At 39.1% G+C, this 20,036-nt stretch overlaps 1 protein-coding gene across 2 annotated transcripts in view; it reads left to right on the top strand.

Annotated features, from left to right (window-relative positions):
* LOC117393469 (teneurin-3) overlaps positions 1–20,036 on the top strand; it is a 516,796-nt gene that overhangs the window by 441,831 nt on the left and 54,929 nt on the right. For both annotated transcript variants that reach the window (XM_055225737.1, XM_055225739.1), the window contains 2 exons: positions 15,172–15,243; positions 17,479–17,656. In XM_055225737.1, the coding sequence (XP_055081712.1) occupies positions 15,172–15,243; positions 17,479–17,656 (250 nt within the window). The remainder of the gene's footprint in view (positions 1–15,171; positions 15,244–17,478; positions 17,657–20,036) is intronic.

The raw sequence follows: 20,036 nt of genomic DNA, 5'->3' as shown, positions 1-20,036 counted from the left end.
CTTTAATAAAAGTCAACTATTGCTCTTGGTAATTAAATGCTGTTAACTTTATCAAAAATGGTAATAGTTAATATACTTTCACACAAACCACATCAAAACTGGGACTAAATCAGCACCAAACTAAGTCTACATCAACCAGGGTTAAACCAGGATCAAAGGAAAAAGGGAAAATAATGAATAAATCTACCTGAAGACAAGCAAATGATGATGCCAGGTCAGAACTATGGAGAGGCGACCCCACTCACAGTGATAATTAATGCACATCTTTCAGAGTATGTATGCGCAATAAAAACTCCTGTAATTGAATAAATGCTAGATGAATAAATGATGTTTCATGTCATACTGTGGAACATTCAAGACAAAGTAATAACATCTCCATGGAAAGAACTCTGTGGCTGACACCCTCCCTCCTCCAGAAAAGTTACAGAGTGTCACTTTAAATAAACATCAAGTCATTTCATAATGGAGAAGTCACCCGTTCTTCCGACTTGTACCGTAGTAAAAGTGCTGTGGTTTATCTTTAGTACTACCACTTCTAGCTTAATGCTGATCCAAAAGCGCTCTAAAACCAGTTTCACACTTTCTGTCCAGTGAATACAGTGCACCCTGGGTCTCCATTAGATGTAGCTCCCAGAGAAACGTGTAATGTTTAAACAAGCTTTCTCACAGTTTGTTGGTTTTCCATTTAGGTCAGACTGGCTCACACTGTCTGGACTGAGAGGAAAAAGTAGAAATAAGAAAACAAAAATATATGACAACATTAGCAACCATCAGCCAGGAGCAGCATGGCAAGTTTATTTGTAGAGCACATTTTGTACACAAAAGTAATAAGAGCTGTGCGTTAAAATCACAAAAGAAGCAATCAAAACATAAATAATTATTATAAAATTAAGTTTGAAACAGAAGAGTGCAGATAAAAACCTTTCAATCATATGAGCCTGGATTTGAACATGGTCGAGGTCGAGTCCTGTCTCATATTTTCAGCTAGACTGTTACAGATTTTAAATGAAACGCTTATACATATAAATGGATATCGGAAATTCGCTAGCCGGCATGCTCCAAATAGAGAGTGAGCATGACCGCACCTCCATTGACTCTGGCTTCAATTCACTTTCTATTGAAAAACCGTCGCTCCTCTCTTTACAACTGCTGCTGTCAGACTCGTCATTTTGGTCTTAAAATGTTCGTATTAACCCGCTCTACATGATCCTGGTGTTTTTATTAAGCTGTTTTGTCCGTAAATCAAGATATGAACTTTAATAACAGACAAATCAGGTGCTTTCTTTCCCTGAAGTCTCCCCTGTCTTCCCTGAAGGTTTGATTGACTGCGTTGCTACGGGTCCACAGTTAGAGTCACAGTTACAAGGCATGTTTAAAGGCTTTGTTGTGGAATAAATTGTATCCTGAGAGTCCAGAGAGGAGACTCTATTTTATTAGGTTTTAGCTGCCTGTTAAATGTGACATTGCGAGGACGTTTCGCCATTGTAGAATTTTCAGAAGATGTAATACTTTGTTTTCAATCGCTATGTTTGGTCCTATGACACCAGTAATGTTTAATCTTTCTGAAACCCATGAATAAGAAATGTATGTACCATCAGATCAGCTACACCCAAAACATTGTGGTAGTCCATTGTTCAGATCTACGTGTGCTTCCATTGTAGGGAGTATTATACCTCTAATGACATAGGCCAGATAACAAGAAGCTGAAGGTGTCCTTGGTGCATTATTATGCTCATGTAAAAGCTTACCACACAAATCAGAAAAAGCAAGGTATAACATCCAAATGTCAATGTAAATGTGCTAAACTAAACTGGACAACATATGCGTCAGGTCCTGTTTTCACAAGCTTTTATTTTTACTTGGGGAATGTTATTTCATGTATGACACTACCTACTTCCTTCAAATCTCTAAGCATTGACCTATATTTCTTGTGCTTTTTTCTGTATGTATTTTATTCGGATTTTAAAATGCTCTGAATGCAGTTCATGAATACATCTGAATACAGTGGACAGTATATAAAATGCTTACACATCCATATGTACATACAGAATATATATTTCTAGAATGCATTTTCCAGGCTAAAGATGCCTTAACTTTATGCATCCCCCGCCCTCCCCCCACCCCACGGTGCTGTCCTCTATCTGTCACCCAATCCATCACCCCGCTCTCCCCTTCTCCCCCTCCCCCTTTTCTCTCTCCCTCTTGGGCTTTCAACACCTTGTCACATATTCACAGGTGTAATTTGGGGATTTTGTTCTGTCTATATCCGTACTCCTCTCTATGTAGGTGCGATTTCGTATCTGGAAGCGACAGCTAAGCCCCCCGCGCAATCCGTGTTTGTCCCTTTGAGAGCTAGCTCGCGCATATGTCTTTGTTAGCGGCCACTCTTATTAGAATACATGGGTGGTGTTTATGCATCGTGGTGACGCAAATCAGGCACAGTCACTTCCTCTTGGGCAAAGCATTCGTATTATGTAAATCTGTCAGTTTGGCTTGTCATAACACATGGTCATTCTTGTCACTGTTGAGGAAGGGGAGAACTAATTTGAATGTGTTGTTATGGAACTTCCAGGATGCATCATCATCTAGACATAATTTTTTATGTATCTGACAGGACCCAGCTGTTTATTGTACATTCAAATGGCCATGTTTTTTTCATGTTTATTTATAGATTAAAGTGATTGGTCTAGCGCTCGCTTTGTCAGTGGATCCTTGAGCTGGGAGTAGGTTATCAAACTGCAAGACAAGAATAATGCATTATTTATATATAAGCTATTGCCCACTTCAGTGAGCAGAGGAGGCTGTAGATGTAGACTTACAGGTATTTTATTTTTATATAATGGCTCAGTTTATATACATTTAATTTAAAAGGCTATCCAAATGTCTGTGCACTGTCATAAGCTAGAAAATGCATAGAACAAAATTGGCTTTTTCGTCACCCGTCTTCATCAAACAAAAGATTTGAAATATCCTATGTACTGATCTCTTTAGAGTTGCTGTACCAAACTGTAGTAGTTGAGCAAAATATCTCTTTCTCCAGTGCAGATATTTTGTATAAGCAGCTCTTGAGGTCAAAAGAAGTTTTCTGTGTGCTGTCTCCATCTATTGCATATTATTGTCAGAGAATCAGGAAGTGCACAGTTAGCATTTAGTTGTTTATTAGCTTTACCGTGATGGCAAAACTCCGCTCTGGCCATTAAAAGTTGTGAAAACCATTTGCAGACAGAACTGATTGAAGTGAACAATCGTTGCCAAGTGCTTGCTTTGTGAGCGGATCCTCGAGTTGGGAGTGTGTTGATTAAACTGCAAAGCAAGAAGAATGCATTATTTATATAAGAGCTATTGTCCACAACACTAACCATTCACTAACTCCATTCAGTGTCCTATGAAAGCTTCAGTGAGCAGAGGAGCCTTTCTTTACAGATTTTTCTTTTTTCTTTACAGTTTTATTTTTTATTTGTATGACTGTTCAGTGGACAGACTGGACAGACTTTTGTTCGTTTCAAAAGTCTGTCCAAAGCTCTACATATGACCATTATAAGATCTGAAATACATAGAACAAAATTGGCTTTTTCTTCACCAGTCCTCATCAAAGAAAAGAGCTAGATGCAGTATACAATAGATAGAATTACAATATGCCAGCCCTGTTTTCCACTACTGTTAATAATGCATTATGCCTATGCAATTAAAGGTGAACTATGTACATTTTCTGGTGAATGGGTCTGCGACCTACTTGTCACTAGCCTAAGTATCTAGGTCAGACATGCCCAAACTGTGGCCCGGGAGCCAAATGAGGCCTTCAAACCAATTTTTCTTGGCCCTCAAGCTTCCAGGTGAATTGGCCCATATTACCTTAAACCAGGGGTGTTCATCACGTCGATCGTCGATCTACCAGTCGATCGCGAAGGCATTTTGGGTAGATCACATCCCGTCATCCATCCAGTCACATGACTAATATACAGGACAACCAGTCAGATTACACCTGACCCTAGGTCACATCATGGGCGCTGCACACGCATAAACAAGCACGAGTTAGTTTAACCCTATAACGTCGGATCCTATCGTCGCCGATAGAGCGCAGTTGTGGACTTTCCAGCAGCGTAACTCCGCGCTCAGTCGTGCTCTCATGTAAATTCAAACGGCGTCTCAACGCGGAGACATGGGGCTATCTAAATATTTTACCGTCATTACGGTAATCTGCTTCTGTTGTCCCTCGAAAGTGACGAATGAGAGCGTGGGGCTGCGGGGATATTCCCAGTCATTTATTCGATGCGTAAAGGCAAGGCAAGTTAATTTGTGTAGCACAATCCGTACACAAAGTAATTCAAAGTGCATTACAGAATAAGGACATTAAAATCACACAAATAAAAACATAAATAATCACAAATAATCATCATAAATCATCGTAAAAGAAAAAATATGGATGGATGTGTAAAATAGAAGTAGTTGTGTGGAAAAAGGCAGTAAATTCTGATACTTCGTTTAACATGTTTTTTATGTCTATAAAAAAGACAAAACCGTAATCCACATGATTAGCTCTGTTATCGCTTTCAAACGAAAAATGCAATTTTACTCCTGGCTGTCAGAAGCTACTGCCCGAACTATGCATCCCTCACTGATTCTATTCAGTGCAAGTCAGAGCAGTAATCATCATTCAAGTAATTATGAACATGTAAGAAGTTCAGTTGTGTTGTGCAGTATTATCTCATGACGTTGTGCAAGGTACATCAAAATGCACTGTACATGTAAGAATTCATAATACATTTACAAATAAATATATGTTTCACATTTTTGTATTAGGTGGTAGATCTTTCAGACGCGATCATTTTAAAAGTAGCTCACATACTGAAAAAGTCTGAGCACCCCTGCCTTAAACAGTAGTTTTTTACTGTATATTTCTGAAAATGTATTTTAACAAGCCCATATCAAATATTTAATGTGTCCCCTGAGGATGTAAGCATGAGTAAAGGTCTAGTGGTTCAGTCTAATTTGTAATAATAATGCAAAGTGGAAGTATTCACTGTATTAATGACCAGTCTATGGCCCTCAATCGGCCCTCAGCTTTGTCTGTGTTTTTATATGTGGCCCTTAATGAGAAAAGTTTGGACACTCCTGGTCTAAGTGACTAAATAAAGGACTGCACAATGCCTAGAGTATCACCATAGAGAGCCTCTGTTTATTTTAACAACTAACCAAAATGGACTCTATAATTCCCACTATATGCACAGAGACCTAAAATACAACAGGATAAACCAACTTCAGGGCGAGTCATTTAACTTCCGCTGCAGAATAATGCATAATAGATACTGATTCCCTAAGAACTCTGGTAAAACAGTGATATCTGCTCATAATGAATGCTTCTACTCCATAGCCTTAGGCCTCAGTGAAGAGAACAAGTTCTACTAATGTGTTTTATTATAGAAAGTGAGGATTTTAATTTGAATACTAGATCTTTTAAATGTGTTCCTGGGTAATGGTAATGTTTAGTGATAAGAGGTTTTATTCAAACTTTCGAGCTTTATATAAACTATACTTTTTGATACAGACACTTAAGTCTTGGTGTGTTGCATTGTAGTACAACAATAGACTCTATATAAATGGACTAAGAGGAAGTGATCTTGGGCGCACTTTTCGCTCCATCGACTCTGGCTCCAATTCACTATACACTGAAAAATTACTGTCCCTCTCTCTCTAACTGCAGCTGTCAGCCTCACCATTTTGTCCTTAAAATGTTCGTATTAACCCGCTCTACATGATCCTGGTATTTTTATTTCTCTATTGTGCCCATAAATCAAGATATGAACATAATAACAGACAAACCAGGTGCCTTCTTTCCCGGAGGTTGCTCCCCCTAGTGTTAGCAACAGGTTTGATTGACAGCGTTGCTAAGCGCCCGCTCCACCTTCAACAGCCTCGCTCCAGATTGGCTCTTTGGTTGCTATGATTCTTCAGGTCGGAGTTCCAAATATGCAACTTGGCTCCAAATTTGATGAGTTTTATTTGACTGGAGCTGAACACTATGGGTGATGTCATACTCACTTAGGTCACTTTTACAATCTAACTGAATACAACCTAATTTATCTGAAGGATTATAGGCTATATGTATGCCAACAGAGGGCGCAGGGACTTCAGCTAATGGAACATTGAGGAGTGAAGCCGTTTCGTTCAAATAAATAAAGCAAAATTGTGGTGCTAGTATTGGTTAGTTAGTGAAAGGATCGTGAATGGGTGAAGATGTCTGGACTTTAAAAACATAGAGGAGCCATTCTGAATTACTACCGTTTTGAGCAGTACAGAATTACTCAAATGTTAATATTATAACATTATTGTGTGAATTCTCATTGCATAATATAAATAGTAATGCAAAAACTATAGGGTAAGATATTACAAGAAAATATTCAAACATTTAAATCCATTAAAGGCAAATCCACAGGCCTTTATAAATACATAGATTATCTAAACATGTAAAAAGTAAAATAGGGCTGTTCTGAAATGATGAAAAAGGTTATATTATTTTTTTCTGTGTCCCTGAAAAACCTTGAAGCAATATTTTGTCACAAACTGGCCGATTATGAATTAAAAATACATAATTTGGACCTGTCCTCAAAAATGTATCAACAAAATAAAAAATAAAAATCTCATTAAAATCATTCTGCTTCTTTTTAATTGGAAATTGGCTGCAAAAATAAATTAATAGATAATAGATCAGATTTGTTGAAAAATAAACTGTGTACTTTTAATTTTTTTTTGGTTGGCATTTATCCATAATCCATCATACAACCCATACAATGTCCAGACACAATTGGATTCAGAGTTAAAAAAAAAAAAAAAAAAAAAGTGGGAAAAAAATAATAATGATGATGATAATGAAGACAGTTTCCATAGCAATTGAAAACAAAATATTATGTCTTGGATGGTGAAAAGTCCTCAAAATTGCATCTATAGAAACAGGAAGCTGAAACCCATTGGATTTTAGGACGTTGTGATGTCATGTGAACACAACCTATTAAAATTATTACGTAACTATGGCAACCTCTCCATGAATATCAGAATTAGGAAAAAAATAAGACATATTATCAACTAAATTTAAGATTTAAGTTTAAGATTTCTATGATGTCATGTGAATGCAACCTGTTCAATTGTCTCAGTGTGTAAGTGTGAAACAGAGTGCACTATTTGATTTTGAGCATGTTTCTTGTTGCAGAGATCAGTGCAGTCTGAGCGTTGTTGCCGTGACATTGAAGACCCACTTCCTTATGCCGTACAGTGTGTCTGGTTTGGCAGGAAGGACTTTGATGAATGAGTGATTCTTCTGTAGTGTCAGAGGGTTTCCTTAAGCCTGGATCTGTGTGTATGAGAAGAGAGAGAGGGACGAAAGAGAAGGAGAAAAAAGAGTGAGAGAGAAGAAGGAGAGACAGGAATATAGAGCTGTTAAGTGTGATGTCACTTCTGGGTCCAAAATGTGTTTTCATGTGGCAAAATGAAAACAAAACTGAAAAAGTTAGAAGAGGGGGCATAGAGAAAAGACTAAAAGTTAGAAGAGGTGGGGGTGTAGAAAGAGAGGGGTAGTAAAAGGAGGAGGAGAGGGAGAAAGAGAGACACAGAGAGCGCAAGAGATAAAAGAAGGAGTGGTAATGGAGAGATGGGGAGGGACAAAGGGGGAGAAGGAAAGATGAACAAATAGAGAGCAACAATAGGGGTGCCAAGAGAGAGACAGAAACGGAGAGAGAGAAAGTGTGTGTGTTTGTGTGTAGCTGTGGCCAGTCTCTCCATTATTTTCACAGTGAGCAGCTCAGCCTCAGTGCACTAGGCTCTGCTCCACAGCACACAGAATACTACCTCTGCCAAAAAGCTAAATCTACTCCAAACACACAAAGTTTAGTTCACTTTAGCAGAAAAAAGAAAAACTAGTTAGTATTTCTTATTTTTCTTAAACAGCTTAAAGCTTGTGAACGCACGGGCTCTTCTGAACGGTTCTGGATCTCATTTTTAAAAAAGAACCAAATCTTTTTCTTTTCAATTTTTATGTATTTTTACGCTGATGAACGCTGAACCGACACAAGAATCGGCACAGAAGCAGAGCAGGCGACACAAGTGAGAGCTTTGTGCACAAAAAACATATTTGAGATCATAATAACAGTTAGTTAGTTAGTTTTTGCATAATCATTATTGTAGTGCAACGTTTTCAAAGGGTAAACACACTCACACTCTCAGTTTGAATCATTTAAACTAATCTGAGCCTTGGCCGTCTGTCTCTGCGATTAGTTTGTAGTTAAATGAAATAAGTCATATAAAAAGAGCCAGTCTTTTGAATGGCCCCTTTGACCAGAACCGATCCAGAAGATTGGGATCCCACAAAGGAGCCAGAAGTCCCATCACTACTCAAAGCTAATGAGGATATATTCTTAATATTTAACAGAATGCACTCTGTTTCTTATGTTAAAGGGCTTATACCTGATTTTCATTTATTGTTGTCTTGTTAAATGCTCTTTCTATCATGCATTTTACACGTTCCGTTTGTTTTGCACAGTATTTTCTCAGGTAATAACTTACACAGGAGACAGGACCACCTTTTATCAATCAATCAGGCAAAGTGTGCTATGAATCTTTGGAAACCACCTGCCTCAGTCTACCCCAGACACTTGATTCTCTGTTATGGTGCAGTTATGAGAGTTTCAAAAATTGCAAATTGTAGCAGAAACTATAAGGAAACAAGTTCATGACACTATCCCAGACAGTTGTTTCTGTGTCATGGTGCAAGGAAAGGACTAAATGGGCAGGGCTAAACATTCAAACTAAACATATTTACATGTTATCTTTTATTGTTTTGAAAATGCTATATTTAAGATGTTTTTTTTAAGTCTGAGCCTCCCTTCGTTGGCTGTCTGCACTAAGTCGCTCCCCCTTCAGAGCGCTATCTTAACACAATTAGCAGTTTTGTACCATGTTTTTGTGTATGTATGGATAATACATGGGGGAGCATGGATGGCGGAGGCTTGTGGGCTGAGCATTGCACCGAATCTCACAGCTCACTGCAAGAAGGGTTTGAATAGGACCCGGGAGAGATTGCTAAAATACTCAAATATGCATGAATGACATCTAAAACCTCTTCAGGCATGTTTTCATGAAGGAGCAATGTTATAACATAGTAGGAAGGCGAAAAAAAATAAAAATAAACAGCTATTTTACATAATACCCTGTCTTTTCAATGTGTGTAGTACATCTGGTACAGTTGTTTTATAGTAATTATATAGATTCCTTCTTCAGTAAACTTTTATATTTATCTTCTGATCAGGGACAAGTAAAAAGTTGTCTCGCTTTTTTGCATTTTGTGCCTCATGATTGGCAGGTGGGTGCAGACTGCGGCATTTATTATAAAAGGTCATCTCATCAGAGCTGCCTCACCTTCACATCTGACCATTCAAACCCATTCAAACTCACTTCATGTTCTATTGTCTGCCGTCGCCTTACATAACTGCGGACGAGAGGTAATCTAGGGTTTAATCCACAAATGCGTAAACCAATTAATGAACAGGGAAGATGCGTTGCTTGTAATCTTTTTAAAATTTCCATGACTAATATTGGTAATTGGTGGCAGATTTTGCACAACAACAGTGTTCGACTTGGACGAGCAGCGAAATGTCTTCACTCTAAAAGCTGACTGAATTAAATTTTTCTTTTGCTATGGATCATACCTGGACGACTGTGGGATTACACAGACGTACTCACTCACTAACACTCACTTTCAGCAGGGTCCCCTCTCAGTCAGAACTCCCCTGAAAATCCCAGATCAAACAAGGGGAAAAAATGCTATGACATCTCTGGCAACCACACATGATCAGAGACGAGCATTCATATTGTCAGGCGATGTCAAACCAAGGTTCTGCTGCTCTGTTGGTGAAAATATATATATTGCTCATTTATCCATAGTTTGCTGGTTCAGTTTCTGCTATTGGCGATGTATACTGATGTTGTATGCTTGGGCAAGACACTTGATCCCCTTTGCCTTATGTGTTTGTGCACTCCGGCTGCAACTAATGGTCAGTATTTCAAATCGTCACATTTTTATATAGCACTTTTCCACCTTTAAGACACTCAAAGCGCTTTACATCAAGGAACCACTCACCCATTCACTCACACAGTCATACCCAGTGTTTTGAACCGGTAACCTTTGGATCAGTGGACAAACGCTCTACCAACTGAGCAACTGTTGCGATTAATGTTTTTTGATTCATTGACTAGTTAAACAATTACATTCATTTTAAAGTAAATGATCAACCAAAAAAAAGAGTTTAAAATCTGGCAACTGGATGCTTTTAAATGTTTTTTTTTTTACATTTTAATATAACAATGTCACTATATCAATTACAAAAAGGTCTTTCTGGCATGTGCTTTAAAGTCGGTATAGTCCAAATAGCAATAACGATTCTCTTTATGAATTTATTTATAACCAATGTCCTCACTGTCTAGCTCCCGTTGGACCTTTGTGAAGCTGAAATGTTTCTCTGTCAGTCAGAATAAGCTCATATAGCAGTGTTAGTGTTCCCAAGGACATCTCTGTGCAGTCATTAGGACAGATCAACTGAGCTGTACTCTTATCTGGTCCTCTCCCAGAGCCACACATCCTTTAATCTGCCTATTAAAACAAACTTTTAGTGGTGCCACACAGACCCCCCCCCCCCACACACACACACACACACAGACACACACACACACACCCCTACACACATACACACACACGTACACTTATACAAACAGTGTCAGAGCTGTACTGTGCACTTATACACAACATCATTGGCGTCTTTCAACACAGCAGGAGCATGTACGACCCCACGAAAAGCACTACTCTCTCCATCTTTCCCTTTCTCCCTTCTTTCTTTCCCTCTGTCTCTAATCCCTCTGTCTCTGCATTTGTTTAGCCCCCATGTCATAGTCCCTTGTGGTCACTCTCTTCCATCTGCCCATCCATCCTTCTCCTTTTCCCCTTTTATCTGCTCTCGTTTCCTTTCTCTCTCTCTCTCGTGTGCTCATTGTTTCTCTTTCTTTTATACTTTTTCTCTCTATACCGCTTCTGCCTTTCCCTCTATATAGCTCCCTGTCTCTCCATCTCTTTACCGCTCCACCTCTCATCCTCTCTTGTTGTCAATCCTCTCTCCCGTCTCTCTCTTTTTCTTTCTTTCTTTCTTTCTTTCTTTCTTTCTCTCTCTCTCTCTCCCTTTTCTCTCCTACCTATCTCTATTTGTCATCCTTTTCTCTTGTGTGGTCAATGCCCCTCTCTCCCCCTCCATCTTTTTGCATTTTTTCCACTATATCTTCTTTTACTTTTTCTCTTTTCCTCTGTTTTTTTTGCCAAACTTTTCTTTTTTGGGCCTCTCACTCTCTATCAATAAAATGTTCTCCTTCTTTTTTACCATCTTGTTTTTTCTCTGTTTCCTATCTTTCCCTTTAGAATTCTTTTCCTCTTTTACAATATCTCTCATTCTCTCTCCCCCCCCTCTAGCTCCACCTAATTTTCCCCCTTTTTCCTACCACCTTCTCTCTCTACTCCCCTCCCTCTTTCTCTCCCCTCCCCTCTTCTTCTCCACTCCGCTCACACACTCGCCCACATACTTCTGTTTCCCATATCTTTCTCTCCTTCTGTCTTTTCCTCTCTCTCCCTCTAGCCCCACCCAATCTCCTCCGCTTTTCTCCTCTCTCTCCCTCAGCCTTCTTTTCTTTCTCTTTCATCATCCCACCTTGTTCCTTCTCTCTGTTCCTTTGTTTCTCTCCCACGCCCTTGCTCTCTCCCTCTAGTCACCCAATGTCTCTTTTTTTCACTCCTCTCCTTTTTCACCTCTTTCTCTCTCTCTCTTTACCTCACCCTTCCCTCCTTTCCCTTTCATCACCCCACCTTTCTTTCTCTTTCTTGTTCGTCTTTCATACCCTGTCTCTCTTCTTCCAGCCACCCAATCTTTCTTATCTTCCTTTTTCTCCTCTCCGTCTTCCTCTCACTTTCTCTTTCTTTCCCCCGCTTCTTTCTCTCCCTTACTCTCTTTACCACCCCACCCTCCTCTTACTTTCTCTCTCTCCTCCAGCCGTTTCTCCTTTTCCTCTCTTATTATCCCCCCTCTCTCTTTCCTCACCTAACTTTCTACCTCTTTCCCTGCCTCATTCCTCCGCTCCCTTTTTTCCCTACCGGCGTCTCTCTCTCCGCACCGCACCCTCCGTCTCTCTTCTTCTCCACTCCGCTCACGTTCGCCCACATACATGTCATTGGGTTTGCGTTGAGCCCCGTCCGCGCAGCATGTGGCCCCCCCTGCTGGTCTGGCCTCTGTTGATCAATCAGCACCTTCTAATGGAGCCGAGATGAAAGGGCAAGCGAGGGATGCAAAAAAGGGGGGAGAAAAAGACGGAGAGCGGGGGGGCGGATAGAGGGAGGGAGACCAGTGTTTCAGGAGCCAATAGCAAAATTTCACGCTGCGATAAAAGAAGACTTAACCAGAGCATCTCCGCGGCAGAAGTTGCGGTGCGTTTTAAATGAGAGATATGCAGATACACACCGAGGGGAGAGAGGGGGATGACAAACATGGCATGTCCGACAGTTGTCTTGAATTAAACCGGAGCGGGTCTTTGCAAACTCCAGGGCAGAGCTCGGAGCAGGCTGTGTCCTTAACTGTGACATCCATGACTAATACAAACAGAAAAGATTGTGAATTTGATCTTTGCAGAAGAAAAAAAACTAACAAAAACGACCATCTTCTCTACGTTAAAACGCTTGCTTAAAGATCCTGTATGACACAAAATTGACTCTTGTGAGCTTTTTGTCATGTTTGAACATTGCTATCTCATGAAAAACATACCTGGAGTTGTGTTTTGTTTCATTCACACATGTTTGAGTAACCCTTTATTATTAGTCAGTCTACATCTCCAAAGCTCAAAATGCTCTGTTCCACCTTGTGATGTCATGAAGTGATAGTTTTCAAGTTAACAGCTCCTTTAACCTTTAATTCAACAGAGATTGGCAATTCCAGGACTGAAATTATCCCAGTGATTCTAGTGAAGCTGTATGGAGTTTAAAAACGCAGTGAAACACTTCCTGTATCACTGTATGACATCACAAGGTGGAGCAGAGTGTTTGAGTGTTTTGAGAGAAGAACTCAGCCTAAATATGCAGCGTGAATGAAACAAAACACAACTCCAGGTGTGTTTGTGACGAGGAAACAACATTATAACATAAATCAGAAAATGGCATAATATGGGAGCTTTAAAGGGGACGTCAGACTGTGGAACAATTTTAGCAATAAGGAATAATATCTCCATGGAGACAAGCAAGTGGCAAACCCTCATACCAGAAAAAAGTTCTTTAAGCTTGACACAAACATTTTTCAAGTCAATTTTTGAGTCAATTAAAGAGGAATAACTATCGCTCAATACTGGCCAACCCCATCCTCTCACTGTAATAACCAGTTCTGTATAAAACCTAGTGATGACCCACTTGGCTTGTGCCCGTTGCATTGTGGGAACAGCAGCCCGGCTCTCTGATCACTCAGTGGGAGGCATTTTGGATCACAGGGAATACATTAGCATAGTATCGAGGTGCCTCTGGTTTAGACTTCCAATATCAGGCCATCTTCTGCTGCCCGCCGTCAACTGCCAACGAGATCACGACTCTATCAGAAACAAAAGGATCAGGGCCATATGTTGCTAAACTTTTTTTTTTTTTCCTTATCTAAATGTACCAGGACTTTTCATTCACTTATATAAGCCTGCATATCTTCATCCCAAGTGCTCAAAATGCTCCACCAGCTGATGTTTCTTTTGTTTCCTGTGGTCCTCTATGTTTTAAAGTCCAATTATAGATACTAAACTAATTGTATTTTTTTAAGATAATATGTAATTTTCAAGACAAAATTGGTCCTTTAATTGTAGACTTTATACTTCTGGAATAAATCAATACTATTCTAAAAGTATTCAAGGTCAGATTTTGTATTTCTGCATTTTTCAGCATCAATACTTCGTCAAATGAGTGAGGTTAAGGTCAGCATTTATTGTTCCTGTAGAAAAATGTGTCCTTTTTATTTAGCCTTAAAAAAAACCTATTGTTTTTAGCCTCACTCACTGCAATCTAAGCTAATGTTTTAACTTGTCTTTCTCTTACACATAGACTAGCCTTGCACAATTTAAATCCTATATTGCATAACTCTCACTCTCAGGATATGCAGATACTCCCGACCCATTTTTATCTTGAAAGTGTTGAGTAAATGTAAATGTAAAGTTAGTTCAGAGATAAACGCATTGATAAATACTTGGACGCTGCTTTCCAAGATGGCAGCAGCGTGTTAATAATTCACTTCACCACAGGGGGCGTGCTTTGATGTCTCACTTTGAAGAATGAGAACAGACATGTCTTTCCTCTGGTTTGACTCTTTACAATCAGTTAAACACTTGTGTAAGCGCGTTCATCGCACTCAGATTACAGATTACGTAGGGATAGATACAACTCCAAACGTCATAGAGTTTGTGAGGAGGTTGTGCGGTGTCCTCTGTACATACTGTTTGAAGTTTTGCAAGATTTAACACAACTTCCTGCAGTTGTGTGGCTGGCATGTGTTTTTCTTTGTTCTTTTCCATGTGTTTTATATGGTTGCACACTGTAAAAGCCACAAAATCAGACATCTGTAAGTTGCCGACATCTAATTATTAATTATCAAGTCTTTTGTTGATTGAATACCCAGAAAAGAGCTGTTTCTGTGAGCTGATCATTGGCAGTCCAACCCTGCTTCACATCTATCCCAGAAAAAAAAAAAAAACCTATTCTAAAGCTGTGCACGTGTCAGGAAATGTATTCATAAATGTGAATACTCGATGTGCCTATAGGGTTAGTGAAAGTGAGGAACAAGTTTGCCTTTTTTGGGGGGAGTTGGAAAAAGAGGCAATATACAGTAGCTTCAAGAGAAAATGTTTTATGTAGTTGGTGCCTATACAAAGCCTGGTGTTGCAAGAGAAAAACATTTAAATCATTTTATATAAACATAATCTGTACATAAAAATCAAAGTATATTACAATATTCTGCCCTTCACTTTCAAAATACCCGGGCAATCGGGGCATGAATGTTATTCTTTTGTGACTATATATGTGTTCCATTGTTATAGTTGGTCCAGTTCCTGATTGTTATTCCCTTTTTGTCACAGGAATCTTGTACAAGGGCAATGGGGAGAACGTGTTTGTGTCCCAGCAGCCACCTGTCATCAGCAGCATCATGGGTAAGTCCACTGTACTCTATTAAAGATACTATACTTTATTATTATGTTAGTGTTTTGTTTTAGACAAATTAATTAGATTTGTTTCAGTATGTTGTTCATTATACTGAAAATTTGAAGTATGATCTTGAAACCACGCAGTCATAACTAAATCAATAAAAAGGCACGACCTGCTTGTCTCCATGAATGTTCCACAGTCTGGCATTATACTTTTCTATCTCCATGGAGACAAGCAGACAATGCCACTAGGTCAAGTTATGGGCCAGGTTTGTGTATAGGCAAGCCCATCCTCAAGTAAGATGTTTTTCAATGTATTTTTGAGCAATAAAACACTTGTAATTTAATAAATATTTGTAATGCCATACTGTGGAACATTCCTGCCAATCCTAACCCAGGTAAAGTGATGACAGGCAGTAGTGTGACCTCAATCAACTGCTTGTTTCCATGAAGATGCCTGGAATGTTTGAAATATAGCGTTTAACTTGTCAGTGGAGACGAGCAGGTGACGCATCACGGCCAACTTACAGGTCACATGTGTGGAAAGGTGACCCCGCTTTGCATCAAATATTGCCGAAAATACCGTTTTAAACTTTGCTTGTAGAGGATCAGACAGGTTCATATTAGGAGCTGTGGAGGGCAGTACCCTGTATTTAACTCAAATCAGTGAATTCTTGCGTACTTAATAATTATATGAATGGGACTTTTGAGTAACAGCGCTGGCAACTTAATGTGCATCTGTGCTACTCCTGCCACACTGCCTCTCTGCTGTTAACTTGTCCTTTAAAATCACTTATGGAGGTTCCCACTTCCAAAATAGTCTAGATTTATCTTAAGTTTTAGTGCAGACAGTCAGAGGAGGACAGAGAAGTTTTGAGTTTGCAACAATTTTTACAACTACAACAACACAGGCAGTACACATTATAAAGTTTCATAATCTATATATTTTTTTATGCGTACACACGTTAAAATGTGAAATACATAAGCAGTGGTATGTTTTGGATTATTCACACACGAGTACCTCAGTTTATTTTGGTTGTCTCCATGGAGATGTTATTGCTTTTCCTGGAATGTTTCACAGTAATTCCTTAAACTTCGCTATATAATTTTTATTGTATTACACAGGTTACACAGGTTAAAAATACCTCAGTACACATGCAGTCTTACTGTGAGAAGAGTCCCCTCTGCAAATAGTCATGGAGACAAGTAGGTGGCGTACCAGCACCATGGCGTACCTTTTAATCATGAATGTTAATCATGAATTTAAGGAATTAGAAATCGCTCACTTTTGGCAAACTAAGAGCAATAAACATGTTTCATAGGGTCTCAAAAAACTATATCATTCTACTAGAATTATAAGGTTCTGTCTAACATTTTTTGTTGGAAATGTATGTATATTTCCTGAATTCCTGAATACCTTCTGTATACTTGTATCAACAGTTTGTAGGATTTGGCGCATTTATATATTTATATGCACAAAAAAAACATTTATGGATTTTATTGTGCTCGATGAGTCAAAACTTTAAACATGAATATAAAACGATGCAGAATGCAGAAAGAACATTATAATTCTAAGGGACAAAGTGGCTCTTTAAACCACTCAATTGTAAACAACATACATTTTTCACACTTTATATTATGCAGTGTGTTGTAAATGCAACTAACTGAGAAAAAATAAACTGAAAGACATATCGTCTGCATGTTGTTGAGTAATAACTAAAAGAAAAGCTGAGAGGGTCGTTCTCTTTCATTCCATCAGGAACATTGCTCCCTAAGAATCATGGGAAACAACTATGCTAGACATTTGATACTCTGTCATGGTGCATTTTCAAGAGTCTGAATACAATACTAAGAGGGAACCGTGATGGGAACTGTGTCGAAACAAGTAGACTATCTCAAACCGTTGTTTCTATGTCAAAGTAACAAATCAATAGCAGAATGAACCAATATTTAGCCATAGACGTTATTTATTCAACAGTCTACAGCTCAAATCTTGTATTATTACATAAAAATGACAAAATCTCCCCACTTTTGCAAATAAACTGTACACATTGAGCTCAAAAATATATTGTTCCAGCTTACATACACTGAACAATAAGTTGATATAATAATTTTCATGACAGGCCGATGTCATAATGTAATATTAAAGTGGTGTAAACGACTTAGTGGGCGGAGCTACAGTTCAAACATGTTCTTCAGCCATGGTGTAAAATCTAAAATAAAAGTCTTTTCCATGTCTAGGTAACGGTCGCAGGCGTAGTATCTCGTGTCCCAGCTGTAACGGCCAGGCTGAGGGAAACAAGCTGCTGGCTCCTCTGGCTCTGGCCTGTGGGGCTGATGGGAGCGTGTTCGTGGGAGACTTCAACTACATCAGACGGATCTTTCCTTCAGGCAACGTCACCAGTGTCATGGAGCTCAGGTAGGAATGAACTACATATAAGAGGCTGTATTAAACAAACATAATCTAAACTATACATAAAGACAAATATATCTGGCGATGGGTATGGGTTTTGCATTTCTAACAAAATTATTGCATTTTTTACCCCTGAACATCAATGAAAAGTCTCACATGAAGATATAAAGATGATCAATCTGACAAAAATATCCGATTCCCACTTACTCAACAGTGCTGTCTAGAAGTGGACCCCTATGGGAGAGGAGAAAAATACATTTTGGCGTGTTCACAAAGTTCTCAATTGACCTGAGCCAGTAACAGTCACGATTCTGGGGAGGTTGTGATTGATGGGCGGTCACGATTAAGAGGTGGGGCATACGCACAGTGTCGAGGGCCTTTATCCCCACTTGCGGGTTTAATTTAGTGTATTCTTTATTTATCAGAGACCGTGTAGAAATTAATTACATTTAGAAAAGAAAAGATGATGTGTACCAGATTTAGACACTGCTACTTTCCATCTGCAGTCCCTGAGCCGATCCATATGAAACAAAAACTGGCACAGAGTGTGACATCTGTTCTGTCAGCATAAATAAACACTCATTTTTTGAGCCAGTTCATAACAAATAATGATAACTATTGTGTATTTCGTTTCCATTGGTGCATGCGGCTTTCTGGCCTCAGTTGTCCAGTTGTTCAAGACATAACTTTTGAAAATAAGGAAAAGATGCATAATACTGAGGAGAGAGAAGAGAGAGTCGAGTAGACTGCACACTGTGCTACTTCACTTATAAACATCTGAGCTGCCCTATTCTCAGGCAAAAGTTTAAAGACATAAAAGTCCAGCGATGAGAGGAGAGACTGTTCTTTTTAAAACTAGCTTGTGGGCGCTATGCTACAGTCAGCACAGCTAACTACATCTGAAAATACTTTCCTCTTCAATGGCTTCTGGACCACGGGCTAGTGGTGGGTCCACCTTTTACTAACTCTCTGTTTCTAGTTCATTTACTATAGATGTAACACTATTGACACTATATTGCAACATTCTCAATAGGCCTATTATTGTGTTGTATTTTGTCATGTTTTCAGATGGACATGTTCATGTCCAACTCTGATGTAATGGATTTTTTTGTGGCCACAGAGGTTTGGGCTGTAGAATCTAGCAACCCAGAGGATGCTTATTCAGCTTTTTCAATTATATTTTCAGCATTAAAACAAGTGAAAACAAAAGTTTTAGACAACTTTAACATCTTGTGAACATCTGAATGTTTATTAAATATTAATAGAAAAAGTTTCAAATTTGGTAAAATTCTTACACTGCCTGCAGTAAGTAAACCTGTACTTCCTGTAATGCAAACGTGTTTTGCATTATATTATTCTTCCTCTGAAACAACTGCATATTAAATCTTACACTTGTACACTCCTCTCTAAAAGTAGTTTGTAAATCGTTGTTCTGGATATCTTCTTTGACCATGTCTGTCTCTGCATGTTCTTTCCTGCCTAACTCCTCTGCTCTGCTCTTTTCCTCTTGGCTTTCTAAAGAAACAAGGATTTCAGACATAGGTAAGTGTGACTAACCCTCCCTGTGCGCTGCACTCCATCACAATCATAGACTTCTTATTCTCTGCGGCGTCCATTTTGCATAATATGTGTCCTTTAATAGAAGTTGAACTTTGTCTCACCCTCTACATCTGTCTTCTCTGTTTCCTGTGCCTCCTCTGGCCCTGATCCTGACAAGTGTCCACACAGAATCAAACCTTTTCTTCTAGTGTTAGCTCCCAACACTCAGCTATTACTATAACACCTCCCCAAGCAAGGAGAGCAAGGACACTGAGAGCAGGAGAGGGTTATGTGCCTTTTGGCTTCATTTAAAGCTCTAAATATTAGTTTTTTTCTAAACTCCCATAAATGTGACTAAAGATCATTAGTCTTTATAATCGTGTTTCCCCTGCATATTTAGGATGGTCATCTGTGTTTTTAAAGTCTGCCCACATTTCCCATTCTGGTGGCTAGCAATCACACTTCAGCAAGAAAGCTTTGGGTTCAAATCCTCGGTCACCCGGGCCATTCTTCACAGAGTTTGTCTGTTCTCCCCATGTCTGGGTGGGTTTCAGCCTTTTGCTTCATCGATATAGTCATGTGTTTTAGCTTCTCGCTCTCATGAATTTACCAGCATAATGTTATCAAAATTGAATCAAAGTTGATTAAGTTGTTTCTGGAGAGGAAGGCCAAAGATGCGTCTTTGAGAGCTGTTTGTGCTTGTACAAGCCCGCACACAGTGAACACGCACAATACTGCAGTTGCACTTAATGCCACATGTGGCAAACTAGTACAGAAACACTGTGACTTGCACAATGCTCCTTTAATCTGGATCTGAAATAAAAAATGTTAAAACAGAGGGAAACTG

This window comes from Periophthalmus magnuspinnatus, chromosome 1 (genome assembly GCF_009829125.3).
Source record: "Periophthalmus magnuspinnatus isolate fPerMag1 chromosome 1, fPerMag1.2.pri, whole genome shotgun sequence".
In the NCBI taxonomy this organism is placed as follows: domain Eukaryota; kingdom Metazoa; phylum Chordata; class Actinopteri; order Gobiiformes; family Gobiidae; genus Periophthalmus; species Periophthalmus magnuspinnatus.
This window is presented reverse-complemented; position numbering and strand designations above follow the sequence as displayed.